Source organism: Malus sylvestris, chromosome 5 (assembly GCF_916048215.2).
Source record: "Malus sylvestris chromosome 5, drMalSylv7.2, whole genome shotgun sequence".
NCBI lineage: Eukaryota > Viridiplantae > Streptophyta > Magnoliopsida > Rosales > Rosaceae > Malus > Malus sylvestris.
In genome coordinates, this window is record NC_062264.1 from 42,874,334 (window position 1) to 42,894,635 (window position 20,302).

The 20,302-nt window shown below is 37.3% G+C and overlaps 1 protein-coding gene and 3 pseudogenes across 1 annotated transcript; 3 read left to right on the top strand and 1 right to left on the bottom strand.

Moving 5' to 3' along the window:
• The first annotated feature begins 11,390 nt into the window (after window positions 1-11,390).
• LOC126622277 (uncharacterized) lies at window positions 11,391-12,663 on the top strand. The gene is made up of 2 exons (XM_050290965.1): window positions 11,391-11,686; window positions 11,908-12,663. The coding sequence occupies exons 1-2, from the start codon at window positions 11,519-11,521 to the stop codon at window positions 12,508-12,510; spliced, it is 771 nt and encodes a 256-aa protein (XP_050146922.1). The 5' UTR covers window positions 11,391-11,518; the 3' UTR covers window positions 12,511-12,663.
• Window positions 12,664-13,721: 1,058 nt separating this feature from the next.
• On the bottom strand, window positions 13,722-14,547 carry LOC126622940 (uncharacterized; annotated as a pseudogene).
• A 53-nt stretch (window positions 14,548-14,600) lies between these two features.
• Window positions 14,601-15,502, top strand: LOC126622278 (uncharacterized; annotated as a pseudogene).
• Window positions 15,503-16,235: 733 nt separating this feature from the next.
• On the top strand, window positions 16,236-17,894 carry LOC126622279 (uncharacterized; annotated as a pseudogene).
• Window positions 17,895-20,302: the final 2,408 nt, after the last annotated feature.

Here is a 20,302-nt window from a genome sequence, read left to right on the forward strand (position 1 = left end):
ATGTAAAAATGATGGTATGGATGGCGACAACGATGATGGTGGTGGTTGTGATGGTAGTGTTGGCAGTTGTGTTTATAGTGGTGGTGATGGCAATGGCGATTGTGACGTAGTAACGTCGGCGGTCATGCTTGTGGTGGTGGTTGTAGTGGTCGTGTTGGTGGTGCTGGTGACGCGATTGTGGTGTGGTGGTGGCACCAATGGTAATGGTAATGGCAATGGCAGTATAAGTTAGGGTTTATATTGGTAGGTGGTGGTCAATTTATTCTTCAAAGATAAAATGTGTCTACATAGATAAATAATTTCATTTTTTTAAATTAATGAGGATATTACAAAAAAATTGAAAATATTTTGTAAAATTGACGGTGTGTGCAGTGGCATAAATGAAACCAGATACAAAATTTACGAGATTCCTCTACAGTCAGTGTGACTGGAGTACATCCTCAGGGCAGCAATGGTGCTTTCATTGAGAGTCTTGAAAAATAGCAGTACAAAGATAACTCTCTATTATTTCCTATCCTCTTCCTCTTTTCTCTCTCTTCCTCTTCCGTGAACATCATTACTTCTTTGTATATTTTGATAACAGTCGGAGCGCTTTATTTATAGAGCAACTCCATACAAACATATTCTTGTATTTTGAAATTTACAGCACGACTTTGAAAATACAATCTCTTTTATTTCCAAAGTCTACATCACTTTGTGTAGGTATTGAAAATCTATGTGTGGACATTGAAAAATTCTACCAAGGTTTTCAATATCACTGTGGGCATTCATTAACCCACCAGTATTTTCAACACTCCCCATTGGATGCCCACATAACAACATCAGTTGCCTCGTTAAAATCTTGATCTGTTTTTGGATGATCCCCTTATGAGTATCTTCTCCTGATTTCAAATCATTTAGGCTAATTGTTGATCATTTTGCTTCAGTCTCTTAGCAAAAAAAGTTGTCGAAAAAGGTGTTTTACCTGTTGTTAACTTTTCACAAGCTATTTCTTGAATTGGGCTGAAGGGCTTTCTGCTAGACTTGCATCAAATGTCTGAATTTTACTCATTTTATCTGGAGCTGAATTTGATTCAAGGGTGGTGGACACTTAATCTTGAATCGGACTTGTGATTTCTTCAAAGGTCGTCGAGGCTTCATCTTGAATGAAATTGGATCATGAGGAGCTTCACGTGGCAAGTGATTCTTAGCTTTGTCGGGAATGAATCAGCACGTGTTTGTTACGCTTGTCGCCACATGCTTCAATGTATCATTTTCACTTGCCTTACTTGTTCCCCTTGCATAAGTGGTATTTTCCCTGGTTTTCCCCCATGCATGTGTGACATCTTTTCTTGTAGTTTTTGTCCTCTGATGCAGGAGTGGAATGCAACCCTTGCATTTGGATGGTTCATCACTTTCTTAGTGACTAGAGACCCAGTTCCAACAACAATTGAAGATGGCTACTAGAGAGCAATACTAGGTAAGCAATCAGGAAATGTTCAAGGCAGTCAGTTCCTTACCAGAAATTTGAGTAGAGGTTCCGACATATTGTTTTCTTTATCCTTGTCTTTGCAGGTAAGAACAAGGACAAAGGAAATGACAGAAAGATTGCATGATATGAGATACTCTTGCTCTCGTCCCTGATGATATAAGATACTCTTGCTCTGGTATGACTTGTTTTGAAGAGGCATTCTCAAAGAGGAAGAAAACTAAGTATTTCGAGATGCTGTGTTGAAGATGCATTCTCGGAGATGAGGAAAAGTTAGACATTCTTGCAGGTCTGCCTTGTTATGGAGAACAGAGGTTGACATATATAGAGATTTAGCAAGTAGTGGTGATGTGTCTTTACTCTTGTCAGCAACTGTGGTGTAATTAGAACAGTAAGATTTAAGCATTTTCAACTTTGTCAGAGATCTTCGACAAAGTTGCACGCGATTTCCGAAAAAGCTGAGATTGCGTCTGAAAAAATGCCAACAAATTTTATTCAGGAAAATGTGGGTTTTGAAATTTGGAGAGCGGTGCCTCTTCGATCTCTGAACAAATGGCTCTATTGCCTCTTCTTTTATAGAGATATCGATTGTATTCAAATTACACTTTGAAGATTTCCAACCTGTGAGAATTGTCTCTGTTGTATTTCTGAGATTTTAATTTATCTGACCTTCTTTTCCTTCATCATTTTCTGAAAATGGCTTGCCCATCTAACCTTTGTTTAAATTTGAGTCTCGGGAGGGATATAGACGAGCCGCATCAGGATAATATATGGCACCGTCCTTGTCATCTTCGAATAGTCATCTTACAGTTGGAGACTCTGTGATGAGGAATAACATACCGCTACAATAGTAGCTAGGAATCTTCTTATTCCAACAGATAACAGAATCCTTTCAGAATGGTCTGATGAGTTAGCCGTTTAAGACTCTTTGGCTCTTAGTATTCAATGTGCGGGCTCTGTATCCAATATGGGTCAATGCCTACTTGCTCAAACTCGCCAAGTTGAATCATTGATGGCAGAGGTGGCAAGTCTTAAACAAGATATCAGATGGCTCAAGTACGAGAATAGAGTGTTACACGTGTTTACAAATAATTACTCTACAAGTATGAAAAGAAAGCTCGACCAGCTGCAGGAATCTAAAAGTTGGATTCAAAGTGATCACCAAAGGTTCGTTGCTAGATTTTGAAAGCAGCTGATGTCTTCCCCTTCTGGTGTTTTGCCTACTAGGGTGTCACATGATCAATCTCCAATGTCTCCTCCTTCTAGGGTACTGTCGAGCACTTAGACTTCACATGAGCAACTTTTGTGAAGATTCCCTCATGTTTGTTCATTTTAACTCATGTGTATGTACATGTCTGTAATTTCTCGGAGACATTAATAGATAAACTTTATTTCATTCAGTGTATTGTGCTGAATACAATACAACATATATTTTCCTAAGATGTGGTACTTCTTGACCAAATATCAATTTATCTTTACCCTCACAAAGATAAATGATCATTCTTAGTATCGACATTATTTGAGTATTCAACTCATAATCTTCAATCCAAATGGTTCTTTAATATCATAAACATCATGGATAAGATTCATGTTGGTAGATTGTTCGATCTGCAGCTCGAGACAATATTTATCTCAACACTTTATAATCTTTCTTGGCTCTTCAGGAGTCTCAATTTAATATCATCAACTCTTCAGGAGTTCTAATTTAATGTAATTAACTTTTGCAAGAGATTTTAGTATGTTGCAACAATATCATAATGATAGTACTCACTAAGGCAATTTATACCATGCATTGGTATTGAGTACATAATTCATGTTTTACCTTTCCGGGGCTTACTTCAAGCAATTTGAATCCTTCAGGGATTTTCTACACTTCATGACACATTTTCCTTTGGAATATATACAGAACAATTTGCTCCCATGTATGCTTGAGGGATTTACTTTTGGAGATATGATGCGGGCGACTCACAACCCTTCGTATATAATTCTCCAATCATATGAACTCGTTTACAAGAGTATAATTTTAGGTTTCAATTAGTAACCTTATGTCATATCATGTGAGTGTATTTCATTGTATTACAAATGCCCAATGTAACCTCATTGGTTCAACATCTTTTTGCTATTTGTATTGTATTCAAGTATATAGGTCTATTTTTCCACGTTCTTACAAAATTGTAATGGAATTGCCTTTCTCCATCTTTGGTCAATAATTTTTCCTTTAACGAAAAAGAACGGGACTCAATATCAACACAGCTCATTTGATGAATTTAGTAGCTACTTATAAAAACCAAAATTACCATTGGTTATCATCAATCTATGATCTCATATTCTCATGTGCATGCGCATGCATAAAAACTTATATCCATTGCCTCTTCAAGGGCATTATACTATCTTTTCCAAGATAGTTATAATTTAGAGAATGTGGATCATAACCTTTTCTTCAGCGTTATAGAGCTTGGATTTTAATCTCCACTTCTGGGCGTTGAGTCATTTAGAACCTATATGTCTATCATGTTTCATGCATGAGACACCAACATTCCCATGTCCGCGAATTGTCGTTTCTGGGACTTATATCCATTCGGCGACTGTCATACTTCTGGCATACAACAGTTATGCTTTGAGAATGCAATAGTTTATAAGTGTCATATTCTTCCTATTTCGGAATATTGAATCTTTTTTTAGTTTGGCTGCCACGCTTCAGGTGTGCAACAAAGAAATCATTTCTTGTAGGCACATTTGCAGCAAGTACATGTGATTTTATCACTTTCGTTGCATTATTAAATGCATATGGCATTTGATTGACACATCATTGCATCATTCAATTATTCTTACTTCATTTTCATGTTGATTGCTTTGTGAATCAAAATAAGACAATTTCTCTTCGTTCTTCCGGAATGGTCTTTTCTCATCATTCTTCTGGAATGATATTTTCTCCCCCCTAACGGCGGGAAAATTGTCTTATCAAAATGACAGTCCGCAAACCACGTGGTAAACATATCCCCAGTCAAGGGTTCTAAATATTGAATGATAGATGATGTTCAACATCAATGCCCAATCTGCAATGATGCCTCATTTTAGTACATTGTGGCAGTGTAATAGGCACATAGATAACACAACCAAAAACTCGTAAATGTATAATGTTTGGCTAGTTCCCAAACATGAGTTGTATTGAGAACTATTGATGGTTGGTAACATGTCTCAACCAAATTAATAATGCATCATGCAAAATAGCATGTACCCATGTAAAAATTGGCAATTTTGTTTTTATGAGCAGAGCGCATGTAATCAATTTCATCCACTGCAGCACTTCAAACTTATGGTGCTCATCAAGTAATTTCATGTCCTGATCTTCAGGATCAATGGACTTCATGCCTGATCTTTCTGTATGATGGAACTTCGGGTCCAATCATTTTATGTGATGAGGATCAAGAAACTTCAGGTTCTGATCTGATCAGATCAAGGAACTTCGGGTCCAGTATGTACTCATCGTAATAAAAAGAAGTACAATAAATAAATTAAAGCAATAAGCAGTAATTCCAGCCATAGTGAATAAATTGCATTTAAGTAAATAAAGCTTGTGACAAATGATTTAATTCAGCATCATTCACATAAATCAAAACTTAAAGCAATAGGCGGTAAAACCGTCCATGGTAAATAAATTGCTTTAAAGTAAATAGAACTTGTGAAGGGGTTTTAAACTAACACCAATTTACATAAATAACAAGAAGTATTAGACCTCATTTTGTTTATTATTTTTCTTTCTTTTGTCAGCACTTATTCAAACCTTTATTATTTTTTATTTCCTTCTACAGCATGGTGCCATGCACCATGTCTTTATTTATTATTTTGACCAAATAGTGTCGTGCACCATTCAAATCCCTTTATATTTTATTATTATTAGTTTTCTTAGGGTGCAGTCAACACCACACATGTGCCTTACCATTCCATCAATCCCCATTTTCTATTATTTTTCTTCCTTCTCTGTCTCTGCCAGTCTCGAAACGCAAGGCCAACTGGCTTGTTGTGAAGGTTGCCCAAATTCAATTTAATTCAAAAGGCTATCAGAAACTGGAGTTTTTCTTGCATGACCTAGGGAACATGGCATCGCGAAGCAAGAACCTCCTACAGAGACATCAATGACAGTGGGGTTGACGGAGGCACAAGAGAGGGAGGCTTAAGTGGAGTCAGTTTTGCCATCACCATCTCAAACAACCGAGTATTCATGGGAGTTCTCGAGATCCGTCGAAAACGACGCGATCTAGGTTTCCAAGTGTGATGAAATTCTTCTGGATCTCTGGAAACTAGTTGTCAAGTACGAATTTTCTCATCTCGTGATGACTGCAAGTCGTTGTAAATTTCAATTCTCACTAGAATTCGGTGGGGCGCTTCAAGCGCAATGGCAGAGACAGAAAATGGACATACCTTTTATTCTGTGAGATTTTCACTAGCAGAGGTGAGAGGTAGGTAATGCTTCACCAGATTTATGGCGTTGTACTTTCCACTGACATAAGAGCTTCTCGTTCTGATAACGTGTTGTAAAATTGACGGTGTGTGCAGTGGAATAAATGAAACAAGACACAAAATTTACGAGGTTCCTCTACAGTCAATGTGACTGGAGTACATCCTCGGGGCAGCAGTGGTGCTTTCATTGAGAGTCTGGAATAATAATAGTACAAAGATAACTCTCTATTATTTCCTCTCCTCTTCCTCTTCCTCTTTTCTCTTTCTTCCTCTTCCGTGAACTTCCTTAACCCACCAGTATTTTCAACAAAATATTCATTAAAAACTGGTTTTTGTTACTTAATTAAAAAAGTGAAGTAGTTTTTGGTGAAAAAACCAATGCCAAACAGGACCTATTAATGATTAATATAATTAACTCTAAAAGAGTGATAGGATCTGACACACCCCGAGCCGGGATGTCCACTAGGACTCCGAATTGGGCTGTGATGGTCGACACATGGAGGGTGACGAAGCCATAAAGTATGATGATGTGGAAAAAAGTAGATAAATTTAAACCTAAAAGTGTTTAAATGTAAGAGTGCGCTATGAGCGAAAATGAATCCATTTCACACGTGACGTCAGAGCATAAGTAAAGTACAGTAAAGTGGATCAAAATTCATACCATTGAAGGTAATCTCCAATACGAAAACTTGCCACGAATCCTCGTCGATACGAAAGTTCTGCTACTAGACCTAGAGGGATAAAAACTAGAGTGAGTGGCCATAAAATAAAGCTTTAGTAAAGACCTTCTAAACGATATAATCCATCTCCGTAACACATGTTTAGCTTCCAGAAAATCATACTATGGATAAACATGAAATCAAGGGTATACTAACATTAAATCCAGAAGTATGCCACATCACAGCATCTCATTAGCAATATAAATAATCAAGTGCTTAATAACCAATACTAGCACGCCAATCGGAGTCACCTCTGGTAACCTGTATGACTACAACCATATCTCATTAAGCAATGCTAGCTCATAAGTCGGAGTCACCCATAGTGACCTGTACAACTTATCCATATCAGAGTCACCTCTAGTGACCTGTATGACTTATCCATATATCATCACATATGTTAGCTCATAAGTTGAAGTCACCTATAATGACCTGTACGACTATCTATAGTTCAATAAGTATACATGCACACGAGTCGAAACCACCTAAAATGGTCTGTACGACAGGACTGGGTGTAAATAAATACGCTCAAGTGCTACGATCACATGAAGATTGTACGAATAATCGTGGGTCACCTACGAGTCGGAACCACCTAAAGTGGTATGTATGACAGGACTGTGCACCTACCTTGTATCCAAGGTGAGCGTAAGGTGTGGGAGGTGAACATCATGTGAAAGACTGTGCCCTCGCCACGGGCGGGAGCATTAACACCAGGGTGCAGGTTTATGAGCTCTCAATACATCTCAACATAACATGTACGACTCATGGGCAATCCGTACAACAGTGTCGGAGTTGCTTAAAACATAATATAGTCATGCCATCACTCGATCTTTCCAAATAAAATGTAATCATAATTATTCATCCCACGTTTCACAACATATACTCACCTAAACTTATCTATGCATCCCACGTTCACCTACGTACCTTAAAGCATTCATAATAATTATGCGCAATAATATACTTATAGACATGCCTTGATGCAATTCAAAACTTAACCTTATCGTAGTGCTTCCAAATATATATATATATATATATATATATATATATATATATATATATATATATATATATATCAATAATGTGGCATAAAATTCACAATCTATGATGCTCTACTCCCGAACTATAAATTTTAAGGAATAATTATCGATGACAAGCTCAACTAAACACTAGTTTAACTAACTATCAATACTTACAATTCTTTACTTCAAATTCTTGATCCTTCACACAATGATTTATGACCAACATCCAATCCCTGAATCATAAGGTTAAATCTCACATTTTCTACCAATGTCCCTCACCTTGCACAATTTCCCAAACAAGGCTATTGTCTCAATTATTTAATCTCATTTATGTTATGGCTGCATCTAACGTTTCGTTAGACTGCCTACGTACCCTAAACAGGGATCAAGTCATTCGTAGTTCGCATTAGTATTTCACGACATTCACAGTAATTATATGCAATAATCAATTTATAACCGTTTGAGGACATATCAATCATATATATATATATATATATATATACGCACACACACACACATGATAGAAAGGAAAAGACTCACTCACCTGAGGTCCGCGCTACGACTCCCTAGCACTTATATCAAGACATCACAAACCATCGTCGCATGTGGCCAAGTCCAATTTGGCTTGGAAAAGCCCCAATTTTGCTAAAACCCGCCAGAAACCCTAGATTTGGTGACTTCGATCCGTCACCTTCGGTGCTCCGCCACCTCCAAGGTTGTTTGAGCTTTGTTCTAGACCTCAAGGGAAGTCAATTGGCAGTGGTAATTGTATGGAATTGTTTCAGAAATGGCAGATTGCCGCCGTAGGTGCCCTCGAAGTCGTTGGTGCAAAATCACAAAACCTAAGCTTAAAATCCACCAATTAATGGATGAAAAAGGAAGAGGGGAGGTCGTGGGATTGTTTCCAGGTGGTGGTCTGGGTTAATTCACCAAAATTTGGCTGGGAAACCATCGATTTCTATGGTTCCTGTCGGTCAGGTCACATGGGTCAAGGAAGACCCGTTTTGGGTTCCCTCATTTTCTTCTTCTCTTTTTTCCCTCCTGGTTCTTCTCTCCCATTCGTCATTTTCCCTCTCTTCATTTCTGATTGGGCAGTGCCCATCTTCTTTCTTTCTTTTTCCCTTCTCCCCTCCGTTTCTTCTTCTCCTTCTTCTTATTTCTTACCCCCAAGAAAATCTTAAAATAATATAATGTTACTTATGAAATTATATAAAATAATAAATGGTAATATCATTACTCCAATCCGCTTCTACTTGCGCCTACGCGGCCGTATTGTCGAGTACTACATGAATAAGCTAAAAGAATATTTTGTACGTCTCACTATACATTGGTAATGGAAAGTCAATACCCTCACCTCTAAGGGCATTTTCGTAAATTCATACTTTTAAAATTTTATAAAATCGTAGAACTAGGAATGGGTTGTCACAAGATCAGTCGCTCATGCATGTATATTAATTTTGACCACTTTGTAAATATTACAAACATGAATGATCAGAATCAGTCTATCAACAAAAAAGAAAATCAAAATCAATCATGCACATGTGTGTAAATTTGTTTTGATAGTTCTTTGTAGCTTTACAAGCATTAATAATTATGACAATCCCACACGTGTACGTGACTATTTCTAGCATTTCCCCTAGTTTTAATTAAAGAATTGTTCTTGCATTGATAGATAACTAGCCTTTATGCAGGCGCTCATGCACGTGCAGAAGACATTTTTGAATTACTGCGTGCTACGTGCGATTTACATGTTTTAAATATATTTATATGTGTGAATTGACAAAAGGAAAGTCAAATATTTGAAGTAAATAAATAATCTTAGATCATGCTAGAAAAAACTTCTCACAAACCAATTAAAGCAGCTGAATTCAAATAATAAAATCGGTCTTTCAATTTTCATCTACATTATTGCTAGCCCATTGTGAAGCTAAGTCCACCCCCTCCCCCCTTAGTGTAGATAATATCGTTCGTTCAAAACAAAAACAAAAAGCATTTTTGTTCAAAAATTTTGGGTGAAGCTTGTAACCCCATAAGGGGTTGTTGGCTTTATATATAAAGATTTGATTACTAATTTAATCACACTATTATGCGCATGCGTAAGACTTTTTTTATAACCAGTATTACGTGCCTCTTAAGATGTTTTGAACGTGTTTAAAAATAGAGAAAATAATATTTAATGAACAACTGATTGAATCACATTATTGCTAACCTATTGTAAGTTACTAATTAAAAAAGAGTGGTGATATTCCCACCCCGGTGTCTTATTTCCCCACCCACCTTTTTATGAATTTTTTAATTACAAATTTATCTATTTGTAAAATGACTAATAGGGACCTTACTTACTCCTTTTTGCATTAATTTTTTTTTTATAAAAAAAGAAAAGAAAAGAAAAGTTTAGAAAATTTGTCTTCCATAAACCCTAACTCATCCTTTTCATACCCTTTCATTCAGAGAAAGCAAAAAGAATGAATTTAGAAGATGACATTTCTATGGAACAAGTAGATGACTATGTTTCCGTCAAACAGGTAAAAGATAATTTTATGTGGACCATCTTGATTTGTCGACATGAATAATTGAAGCATAGCTTTGTGACTTTTTATTTGAATTTGCATTAGGTTAAGGTACAATTTGTTTCATGTTTTCCTATGAGAATTCCTAGAATTCGTTGGAATTGTTTTAATTAGGTTAGGGAAAATTTGGAAAGGACACTCAAATTGGTATGCATCTCGAAAAGGACACTCAAATTGGAATTTGGAAAGGAAACATGGTTTTTTTTCTTTTTTTTTCCTATTTTTAGAAGGTTTGTTTATTTTCTTTTTTTTTTAAAGAAATTTATCTCTAATTATATATAGGGTTATTTTAGGAATAATAGTGGGTGAGAAAATAACATTTTAATTTTTTAACTTTTTATAGTGGGTGTAAATATAACGTGGGTGGTGAAATAAGACAACGGGGTGGGTTTAGCAGTTCTCTTAAAAAAATGTACAAAAAAAATTAATTATTAAAAAAAAACAATGGTAAAATGATGAAAATACCCCTACATTATTTGATGCATTATTTTGAGTTACTTTTGATTTTTTTTTGTTTTGGGAGCATTTTTTATCAAAACTTTTTCATGAAGGTTGTGACCCCAAAAAGGGTTGTTGACTTAAAGATTGGGGGATTTTTCTTCACTTTCACATTAAACAAAGGGTACATGCCTAACTTTCTTCATTTTCCATATTTGCAAATTTTCTAAGTTCCAGATTTTAACTTCAATATGGCAACTTGGCCAAGAGAAATCTGCAAAGAAACCAAAACAAAGAACACAAAGTAAACAGAAAATTTTGGATAGATCATGTCAGTTTTAACAAAAGCGCGAGACTATTTTGTATTTTTCTTTTCACTTAACCCTATACAGATCTTACTTAATGTGTTGTTGTAGTCAGTCAATGCTATTAAAAGTTTTTTCCTAAGTAACCAATGCAGTCAAAAACCAAAAGGGTATGTAAGAACCAGAAACTCATATGCAAACAATCTTGCAATATTAATTATGGATTCGAGGAGCTCCTATCTGTTATCTTTGCCCTATAAATTAACACTTCTAGAAATTGTTGTTTTTCTTTTTTAGTGTCCTTAAACGTGGGTTGGTCATTTGGTCTGAATTAATTAGTACTAAATAATAGGCAAATCCAAGTCGCTCTTGCAGGCAGCCGAAATTGAAGTCAAGGCTCCCTTCAACAAATCCAAAGAAATTATGATCCTCCTACAATATTTGGGAACTGTATATGAAAAAAAACCTATTTGTAAATTAGAATCCACTTAATCACCACTTCCTTGATTCAGAAGTTAGCAAACCAGCAAAGCAAAAAATTATGAATTTTGGAAAGGAGGACCTTGATCTGGTTTTGGTCCCAAGTGGACTGTTCATCATGCTTGTCTATCACATCATCCTCCTCTACAGATATCTCCATCAACCTCACACCACAGTCCTTGGCTTTGAAAACAATGACAAAAGAGCTTGGGCTGAAAGAATTATGCAGGTAATTACAATCTCTCCCTCTTTCTCGATTAGCGGACCGGATTATGTAACAACTTGACAGGCATCGGTGCAAGAAAAAAGTTTTTGAGATTTCCAAAGTTGTGACCCTAGCATCCAATTTGGGTTCATAATGCACATGTTGAGTTGCTGCATAATCTGGTCTGCTACCTATTACCCTAGCATAACCTAATTTTCATTGCACCTAAATAACTTTAATTGCAGGTTGACAAGAGAGATGTTGGCACAGCCTTAAATGTGATCTCATCCAACACATCAGCAGCAACTTTTCTGTGTTCCATCTCCTTGACTCTCAGCTCCCTCATTGGAGCTTGGCTCGGAAGTAATTCAACTAAGACAGTCTTCCAGAGTGAATTGATCTATGGCAACACCAACCCATCAATCCTCACAATAAAATACCTAAGCCTCTTGACTTGTTTTCTTCTAGCCTTTGCATGCTTTGTTCAATCAGCAAGGCACTTTGTCCATGCAAACTACCTGATCAGCATGCCAGATAGTAACATTCCGGCGTGGTACGTGCAGATGGCGGTGATAAGGGGAAGTGATTTCTGGTCACTTGGGCTTAGAGCACTCTATTTTGCTCTTACTCTTTTGCTGTGGTTTTTTGGTCCGATTCCGATGTTTGTTTCCTCCATGGTTTTGGTCATAGTTCTACATAACCTTGACACAAACACCAGACCATTGCATCAGCATCAGCTTCCGGGAAAGGAGCTCGTTAAACACACCGGCGAGAGAATCTCAGAGGTGGCTGTGACCATTCAGCATCATACAGAAACGGTTAAAACTACGACTAGTAGTACTGCGTAATTGTCAATCGTGTATGCATGTTTGTTTGGAGTTGTTGGGTAGTAGGTTTCCTTAGCTAGTAGTGCTAATCGATTTATGTGAGTATACTGCCAAGAAAGATCAAATTGTAATTTGATTATAAAAAAAAATAAAAAAAACAATGTATTACGAACACCACGAAAGAGTTTTGGAAGCTAGAAATTGGGAGATTAACTTCAACATTTCCCTTCAATGGCCCAAAATTTTGTTAGTAGATTGGAATTTAGTATGATTATTACAAATAAGCACCTAGTATCCTCGTTTTGGGAAAAGAAAAAAATATCAACTGTTAAAAAAAATCAACTGTTATTGCACTCGACTACTAGTGCACTATGTATGAAGAGGTTTTTCTTTTATTGTAGTTTGATCTAAGTGTTTTTCTTTAATATTATCGGTTGTCAGAATTACTATACTAAAGTAAATTTTATATTGATTGGCTAGTACTTGGAGATGTCGATAACCTTATGCACTACAAGTTCGATTTTTACCTAACTTGAAACGTGTGTTTGAATACTCTTTATATATAGCCAAGACAAGTTGTTGGTTTCTATATTTTATTTAGAGGCAGTTGAATTGACAGTATTGCTTAATTAATTTTGGCGTAATAAAATTATTTTTTCCCAATAATATTATTTTTTCCCAATAATAAAAGCAAACTTATGTATGCAACTTGTTTTATAGGACATCCTTGTGAAAACACATGTGTACATACTCCATATTAGAAGCACACATTGCCTTTTTTTAGAACCTCGATGATACTAAAGAAATTTATGAATCTAAAAATAAGAAGTTACACTTAGTCAAGAAGACATAAAACTTCTCTCTCATCAAATAAGAAAACAAAAAAAACAAAAAAAGATAGGGACATAAACCTTACCCTTCTTAAAAAATAAAAGAAAAGGAGAGGGGACACAAACCTTACCATACATCAAGAGGGGGAGATAAACATGTAGGTCGGTATGCCCAAGAAATCCGAATGCAGAAAAAGAAGAATCTATATAGGAGGAGCGGCATGCCAAACAAAAACAAGCGAAGACGAGAGATGCACACATTGACTTAAGGTTGTACATAATTGATAACCTAAGTAACTGGAAATTATCGCATTCACGATCAATGAAAATTTGATTTAACCCTACAAACTTGATAGTTCGTATGGAGCCATGGCCTTGGCCTACAATGCCAGTCACTTCTGATCACCGCCAGACTTTCTCAAAGTCGTGGCAAGATAGGATCACGACCGTCGCGACAGACGAAGCTAACATGGGAATAGGTCCAAAAAACCACAACAGAAAATTGAGAGCAAAGTAGAGTGCTCTAAGCCCAAGTGACCAAAACTCGCTTCCCCTTTCAACTGCTCTATCGGCTTTTTTCACGTCGCTTTTCACGGTAGCTCCCGGGGTGGCTAAAAGGCAGTTTGAGTGAACAAAGTGCTTAGCTGATTGAACAAAGCATGAAAAAGCAAGGAGAAAACATGTCAAGATGCAGATGTACTTGATAGAAACGGTTAATGGATTTGTGCTGCCATATATTATTTCACTTGGTAAGAAGTTGTTAATGGAGTTTGCCATCCAAGCTCCAATGAGAGAGCACAGAGTTAGAGAGATTGATGCTAAGGACGTAGTTGCACTTGTATTGGAGGAAATGACATCAAAATCTGTTTTAACTTTCGTTGCAACTTGAAATCTTCACCCTGCAGAAACCAACAGTGAACAAATTAACACAGAACATGCAATGGCTCGTAGCTCAAATGGTTAACAGCTTTCGTCCATGCACTTGAGAGTAGTATATATAAAGAAACTTCACAAAAATAGGTGAAATTAAAGAAGATATGAAACTTACCTGCAAGATTTTTCCAACCCTATTTTTCTTGTCAATGTTTTCAGATCCAATGGCAGTGGAGAGAGGGTGATTGATGTATTTGTAGAGGAGGAAGAGGTGGTAGATTAGCACGATCAGCAGTCCGAACTGGACTAGCACAACATCTAAGTACTCCTGAAAACCCATAGCTTCCAATCTCATGGTGCTAAAAATGAAAATGCAGTAGAGCTGTGGAGGGGTCTTGTTCTGTTTATAATGGAGCTGCCCTGCCCATGATTCTTGGGATTTTTCGGGATTCCTTAATCAAGTATCATGGATTGGACTTGACCGGACAGGAAAGGACGGAACTATTCCTTTATAAACAGAACAGGAAGACCCCTTACTCATCGCCATTTAGCACCAAGAGATCGGAAAACTATGGAGTTCTAATCATGCTGATTTACCACCTCTTCCTCCTCTCCTTTATAAGTACCTCATGCAGCCTCTTTCCACTGCCATTGGATACGAAAACATGGACAAAAATAACTGGGTTGGCAAACTTCTGCAGGTAAGCATCATGTGTCCTTTTTTAATACAAGCGATATTTGAAGGACCTCGACTGCAAGGGTACGCAAACGCTATTAACCGTAATTTGTTTACTTTTGATGGCTGCAGGACCAAGATGTTACGAAGAATGTTTTACCTGCTTTTACTGTGATTTCCTCCAAGTAAACAAAGCAGCAATCTCTCTAACTCTCTGCTCTCTCATTGGAGCTTGTATGGCAACCTCCACCAACAATTTCGTCCCAAGAGAATTAATATATGGCAACACACACCGATCAGTTATTTCTATCAAATACATCTGCCTCTTGACCTGTTTTCTCCTTGCTTTTTCATGCTTTGTTCAACCAACTAGCCACTTTATCCATTCAAACTACCTGTTAAGCACTGTGGGAGCTACTACGAGAATCGATGGTAAAAAAGCCGAGAGAGCAGTTCAAGGAGGAAGTTCAGTTTTGGTCACTTGGGCTTAGAGAACTCTATATTGCTCTCAATTTTCTTCTATGGTTTTTTGGACCTGCACCGATGCTCGCTTCCTCCCTTGTAAAAGTTCTGATCCTAATTTGCCATGACGTCAAGAAGCCAGATACGAATCAGCAAGTCATCGCTATGTAAATGAAGGGTATTATTTATTTCTTGAGCATGAATTTTGTACACAGCTAAAACCATATATTCTTCTTCCTTGTTGGACATATTTGTTCTGTCATTTGTGGTTTTCATCAAGTAATAAACAATCCTACTCATGTTAGAAATTTCAATCCCTAATTGCACGAGAGGTAGTATAAGGAATAATGATAGTCTAGCATGCTTGATATGTCAACGGAATGGTAAGGCCAGCTTCTACAACATTTGCAAGCAAGTTGGACCTGGACATTTAGTTTAGCAGCATCCAATCTTCGCTCAGGTTGAGAGAGGTCCAAAGTTCAAATTTCACGAACGATAATTGTTAATAAAAGAAACTTTTGTAAGCATGTTTTGTTTGGAGCTTATGCAAGAGGAAGTCAATGAGTGCTTTTAACAAATCCATGCACAATGGACTCCTCAGCTAATATATATGAGTAAAGGGGTCTTCTTGTGATAAGATTTGAGTTGCAAATTAGAACTTGCACAGAATATTCAGCATATGTGAGTCTCCATTTTTGCAACATCTTACAATGTCAACTACTAGCTGCATATAAATTGGAAACTGAAGTAATTAAGTTATAGTATACAGCCAATCAAAAGCGAGTCAAAGATTACGTTGTTAAACAAATCCCGAAATATCCCATGAATCTTGGGCAGGACAGCTTATAAACAGAACAAATCCCCTCTACTGCATTATAGTTTTTAGCACCATGAGGTTAGAAGCTATGGATTTTCTGCATTTTCAGAAAGAGTACTTAGATGTGGTGTTGGTCCCAAGTGGGCTCTTGATCATGCTAATCTACCACCTCTTCCTCCTCTACAAATACGTCAATTACCCTCTTTCCACTGCCATCGGTTCTGAAAACAATGACAAGAAAGTTTGGGTTGGAAAAATCTTGCAGGTAGGTGCCGTATCTTCTTTTATTTCTCCAAAGTTCGTGATCTTTTGATTGATATTGTGGTAGGGGTGAATGCTCCTAACCAGTTCAGCTACGAGCCTTGCAAGTTCCGTGTTAATTTGTTTACCATTTGGTTGAATCAGGGTGAAGATGTTCAAGTTGCAAAGAAAGTTAAAACAGCTCTTGATGTGATTTCCTCCAATACAAGTGCAACTACGCCCTTAGCATCAATCTCTCTAACTCTCTGTGCTCTCATTGGAGCTTGGATGGCAAACTCCAACAACAACTTCCCAAAGCAAATAATATATGGCAACACAAACCCTTCAACTATTTCCATCAAGTACATCTGCATCTTGACATTTTTTTCTCCTTGCTTTTTCATGCTTTTGTTCAATTAGCCAGGCACTTGGTCCACTCAGAGCAAGTCCATTCCTCCTTTGGAGGCTGGCCCAAAGCCCGAAAAAATAGGTTGGCACCTAAAAAACTCACTCCATCCCACAAAATAGGCCGGCCCAAAGTCCACCTCAGTTTGTAGGCCGCCCAAAATAGACTAAGGGAGGAACCGGCTTCTATGGCGTCATGCTGACGCCATCATAACATCAACGAAGGCCAGAAATTTTTTTTGCGTCAGGCACATGGGAAACACGCGCGCATTCCCAATAAGGATATCGACGGCAAGCCCCGCGCTGCAGGCACACTGAAGGGGCGCGAGATATGGCCACGTGGCGCGTCTTCAGTCGTTGGATTTCCAACGGTAAAAAAAAAATTGAAATTCAAACCCAATGGCTAGTGACGTGGCACAATCTGGACCGTTCCATTTTCAGATCAAAGGTCTAGATTTTTCGGTCAAAAACTTTTAAAAATATAAAAAAAGGATAAAATGTCATAAATTAATGATATTTTTTTTATAAATAAAGAAAATGTCATAAATTAAAAATAAAATAATTATTTTATAATAAAAATTAATAATATTTTAGTAAAATAGACTAGATTATTTAGTTTTATGGATGAAAATGCACTTGGTTAATTACTATTCGTTGCAGTCAATTACTATTCATTTGGGTAGGGGTGGAGTTGCTCCCAAAATACCTGTTGACTGCACCGGGAGCCACTGCGAAAAGAAGAAAGCCGAGAGAGAAGTTGAAAGGGGAAGTGAATTTTGGTCATTGGGTCTTAGAGCACTCTACTTTGCTCTCAATTTTCTGTTGTGGTTTTCTGGACCCATTCCCATGTTTACTTCGTCTGTCGCGACGGTCGTGATCCTAGCTTGCCACGATTTTAAGAACTCCGGCGGTGATCAAAAGTGCCCGGCGTCGGCCAATGCTAGAGATGAACGGTTATTGTTGGTTTCCTGAGCTTAACGTCTGTAGAGTTGAATCAAAGTTTCATGGATCATGAATGCAATAATGTAAGCCCTACTACTTCTTAGAACGTCAATGTGCAACAGTGCATGTAACATGGAGTATATACAGGTCTTTTGACAAGGATAGGATCATGCACGTTATTAGGTCAACTCAATCAAGCAAGTATATCAATTCGATTGCCTCTGAAAAATATAGAAACCTACCACTTATTTGGTTGTATATTAGAATATTCAAACGTGTAGACATGTTCTTTTTCTTTATTTTATAATTATTGTAGAGAATGATTAGGCGAGATTAGCTCTTCGTCAGTCGTCGTGTGCGAGGCACCAACCTTCTCCTGAAGAAGAAATGACCGTTGCACCCATAAAACCCCACGCCATTCCCCCTTTATTAGATTTTATTAATAATATGAAGAAAAACAAAAAATAAAACAAGCAGGGAAACTAGATCAATACCCGTTAAATATAATTAACAAAATCAATATGTTCTGGTTTACGAATTCTTGAGCTCCAGTGACTTGAAATTGTATTTCCATAATATTGATGCCCAGTATCCACCTCCTCATCAACAATTTGCTCCTCATGGCCTCGAACGGAAGACATATACTATCCAATCAATACAAAGTTAACTCATGTGATCTTTTTGAGAACTAAATGTTGGCGAGAATGATAGTTTGGTCCAATAACAGTTTGGCTTAGAGTTTTTATATAACTAGATGGGTCTCTACATGTGTAATATAAAAGAGAGTTCTGAAAGACTTATCGTAGTAACCAATAAATTCCAATCTAGAAACCAAAAAATAGAGTGAATGGATGATGAATATTTTAAAAGTTTGATGTGCTTTTGCTTGACGTACTTTTTAGGTCATCCAACTTTATGTTCATACTAGAAAGATTAAATTCTTAAACTAAATTGGCAAATGAAATTATGTGTCACCAATAAAAAATAAACATGTTAATCAATACTTAAATAATAATTCAATCATCAACAACCATATTATTTGGTTTATTATATTTGGTTTAAAATTTTGATCTCCTTAGTATTACCCGTTGAATTTGTTACAAATGTAATGTTGAGTTTAGGGAGGATCGAGTCAGTATTTTGATGTCATATGTATTCCTTGTATCAATATCTTTTGCAACTAAAACGAAAGAGTGGTACTATCCGCACACTTATTTTATCTTTCGTATAGGCTTGTTAAAATTTGTACTTTGAACTTCTTCAATTCATCTGATCCGTTGATTGAAAATTAAACTTTTTTTTTTAAGAAGATACGATGTTTCCGAGTGTCTTCATCCTGTGATAATAGCTATGGGTCTACATGGAAATCAAAATTTTAAATCAAATTTGCAAACCAAATAATGTGTCATCAATAATAAATAAGTGCGTTCATCAACACTTAAGTAATAATCCAATCATTAACAAACACATCATTCGGTTTATAAAATTTGGTTTAAAACCTAAAGCATATGTTCATTTTTGGTCCATTTCATCAAATCTTGACCGTACGATCAAATACCAAACGTTTACCATACAGCATAACCCGACAGCCTCTGCCAGCGACAACGACCGATGCAGTTCCTGAGTGGTCCTCACGCTCCACACATATTTCGACACGTGTCATCCGATCTGGAGATAGGATTACCCTCAGTGCCTCACGCCCTGCAAGAAGGAAAAAAGGCGGACTGAAAATTTTCTCTGAGTCGTTAAATTACCTGCAGCGCTGAGCTGTGGGGCGCAGATCACCGAAATGACGGAAATAGCCCTTCGTCAGTGCAACGCGTGGCGAGGAAGGGGACGGAGAAGGGGCGTAAGTGAAAAAATGACGTCGGGTGCCTGCGGATGACTGAAGTGACAAAAGTACGATGAGAGGCAGAGGCACTCAGGTAGGGCAGAGGCGGGCAGGGGCAGCACCCCCGTAAAAGTCGAGGGGTCTCTCCTGCAAAAGCGACGCCTTTAGTCGTTTGGGCCCTTTTAGTCGTAAGAGCGAGTCCAATCGATTAAGGAGGACAAATGCGGTGAAATTTACTCTGAAAAGTAATTATTTTTGTGCAACTCTACTTGTTGGAGAAGAGGAACGAGCAAGAGCGATTACTATTTAAGCCTAGAGGCATGAATTGGCAGGGCAACCCAATGGGCTCCTGCCCTTCCTTTAATTGCCAGACAATGATTGTCTGCCTTTCCTTTTCCGGTGCCCTCTCGTGCCCTTCTGTTTTGTGTGGTCACGGTTAAGACACGTCAACATTTTATATTGTTTTTTTATAAAGATAATAAAACAAAAATAAATAGTAATATAAAATGTTGACGTGCTTTAACCGTGACCACACAAACAGAATGACACCAAAAGTGGGAGGGCAGACAATCCTTGTGCTTAATTGCCTCCCAGTTTTTGGACCATTGGAACGCCTTTTTGGGGGCCGTAGGCAATTTTACCCAATTGCCCTGCCAATTGGGCTGCTAGTGGACTTGATCTAACGAACCAATTTTAATCTAAATGGTTGGTCTCCCTAATACCACCGATGATCTTGA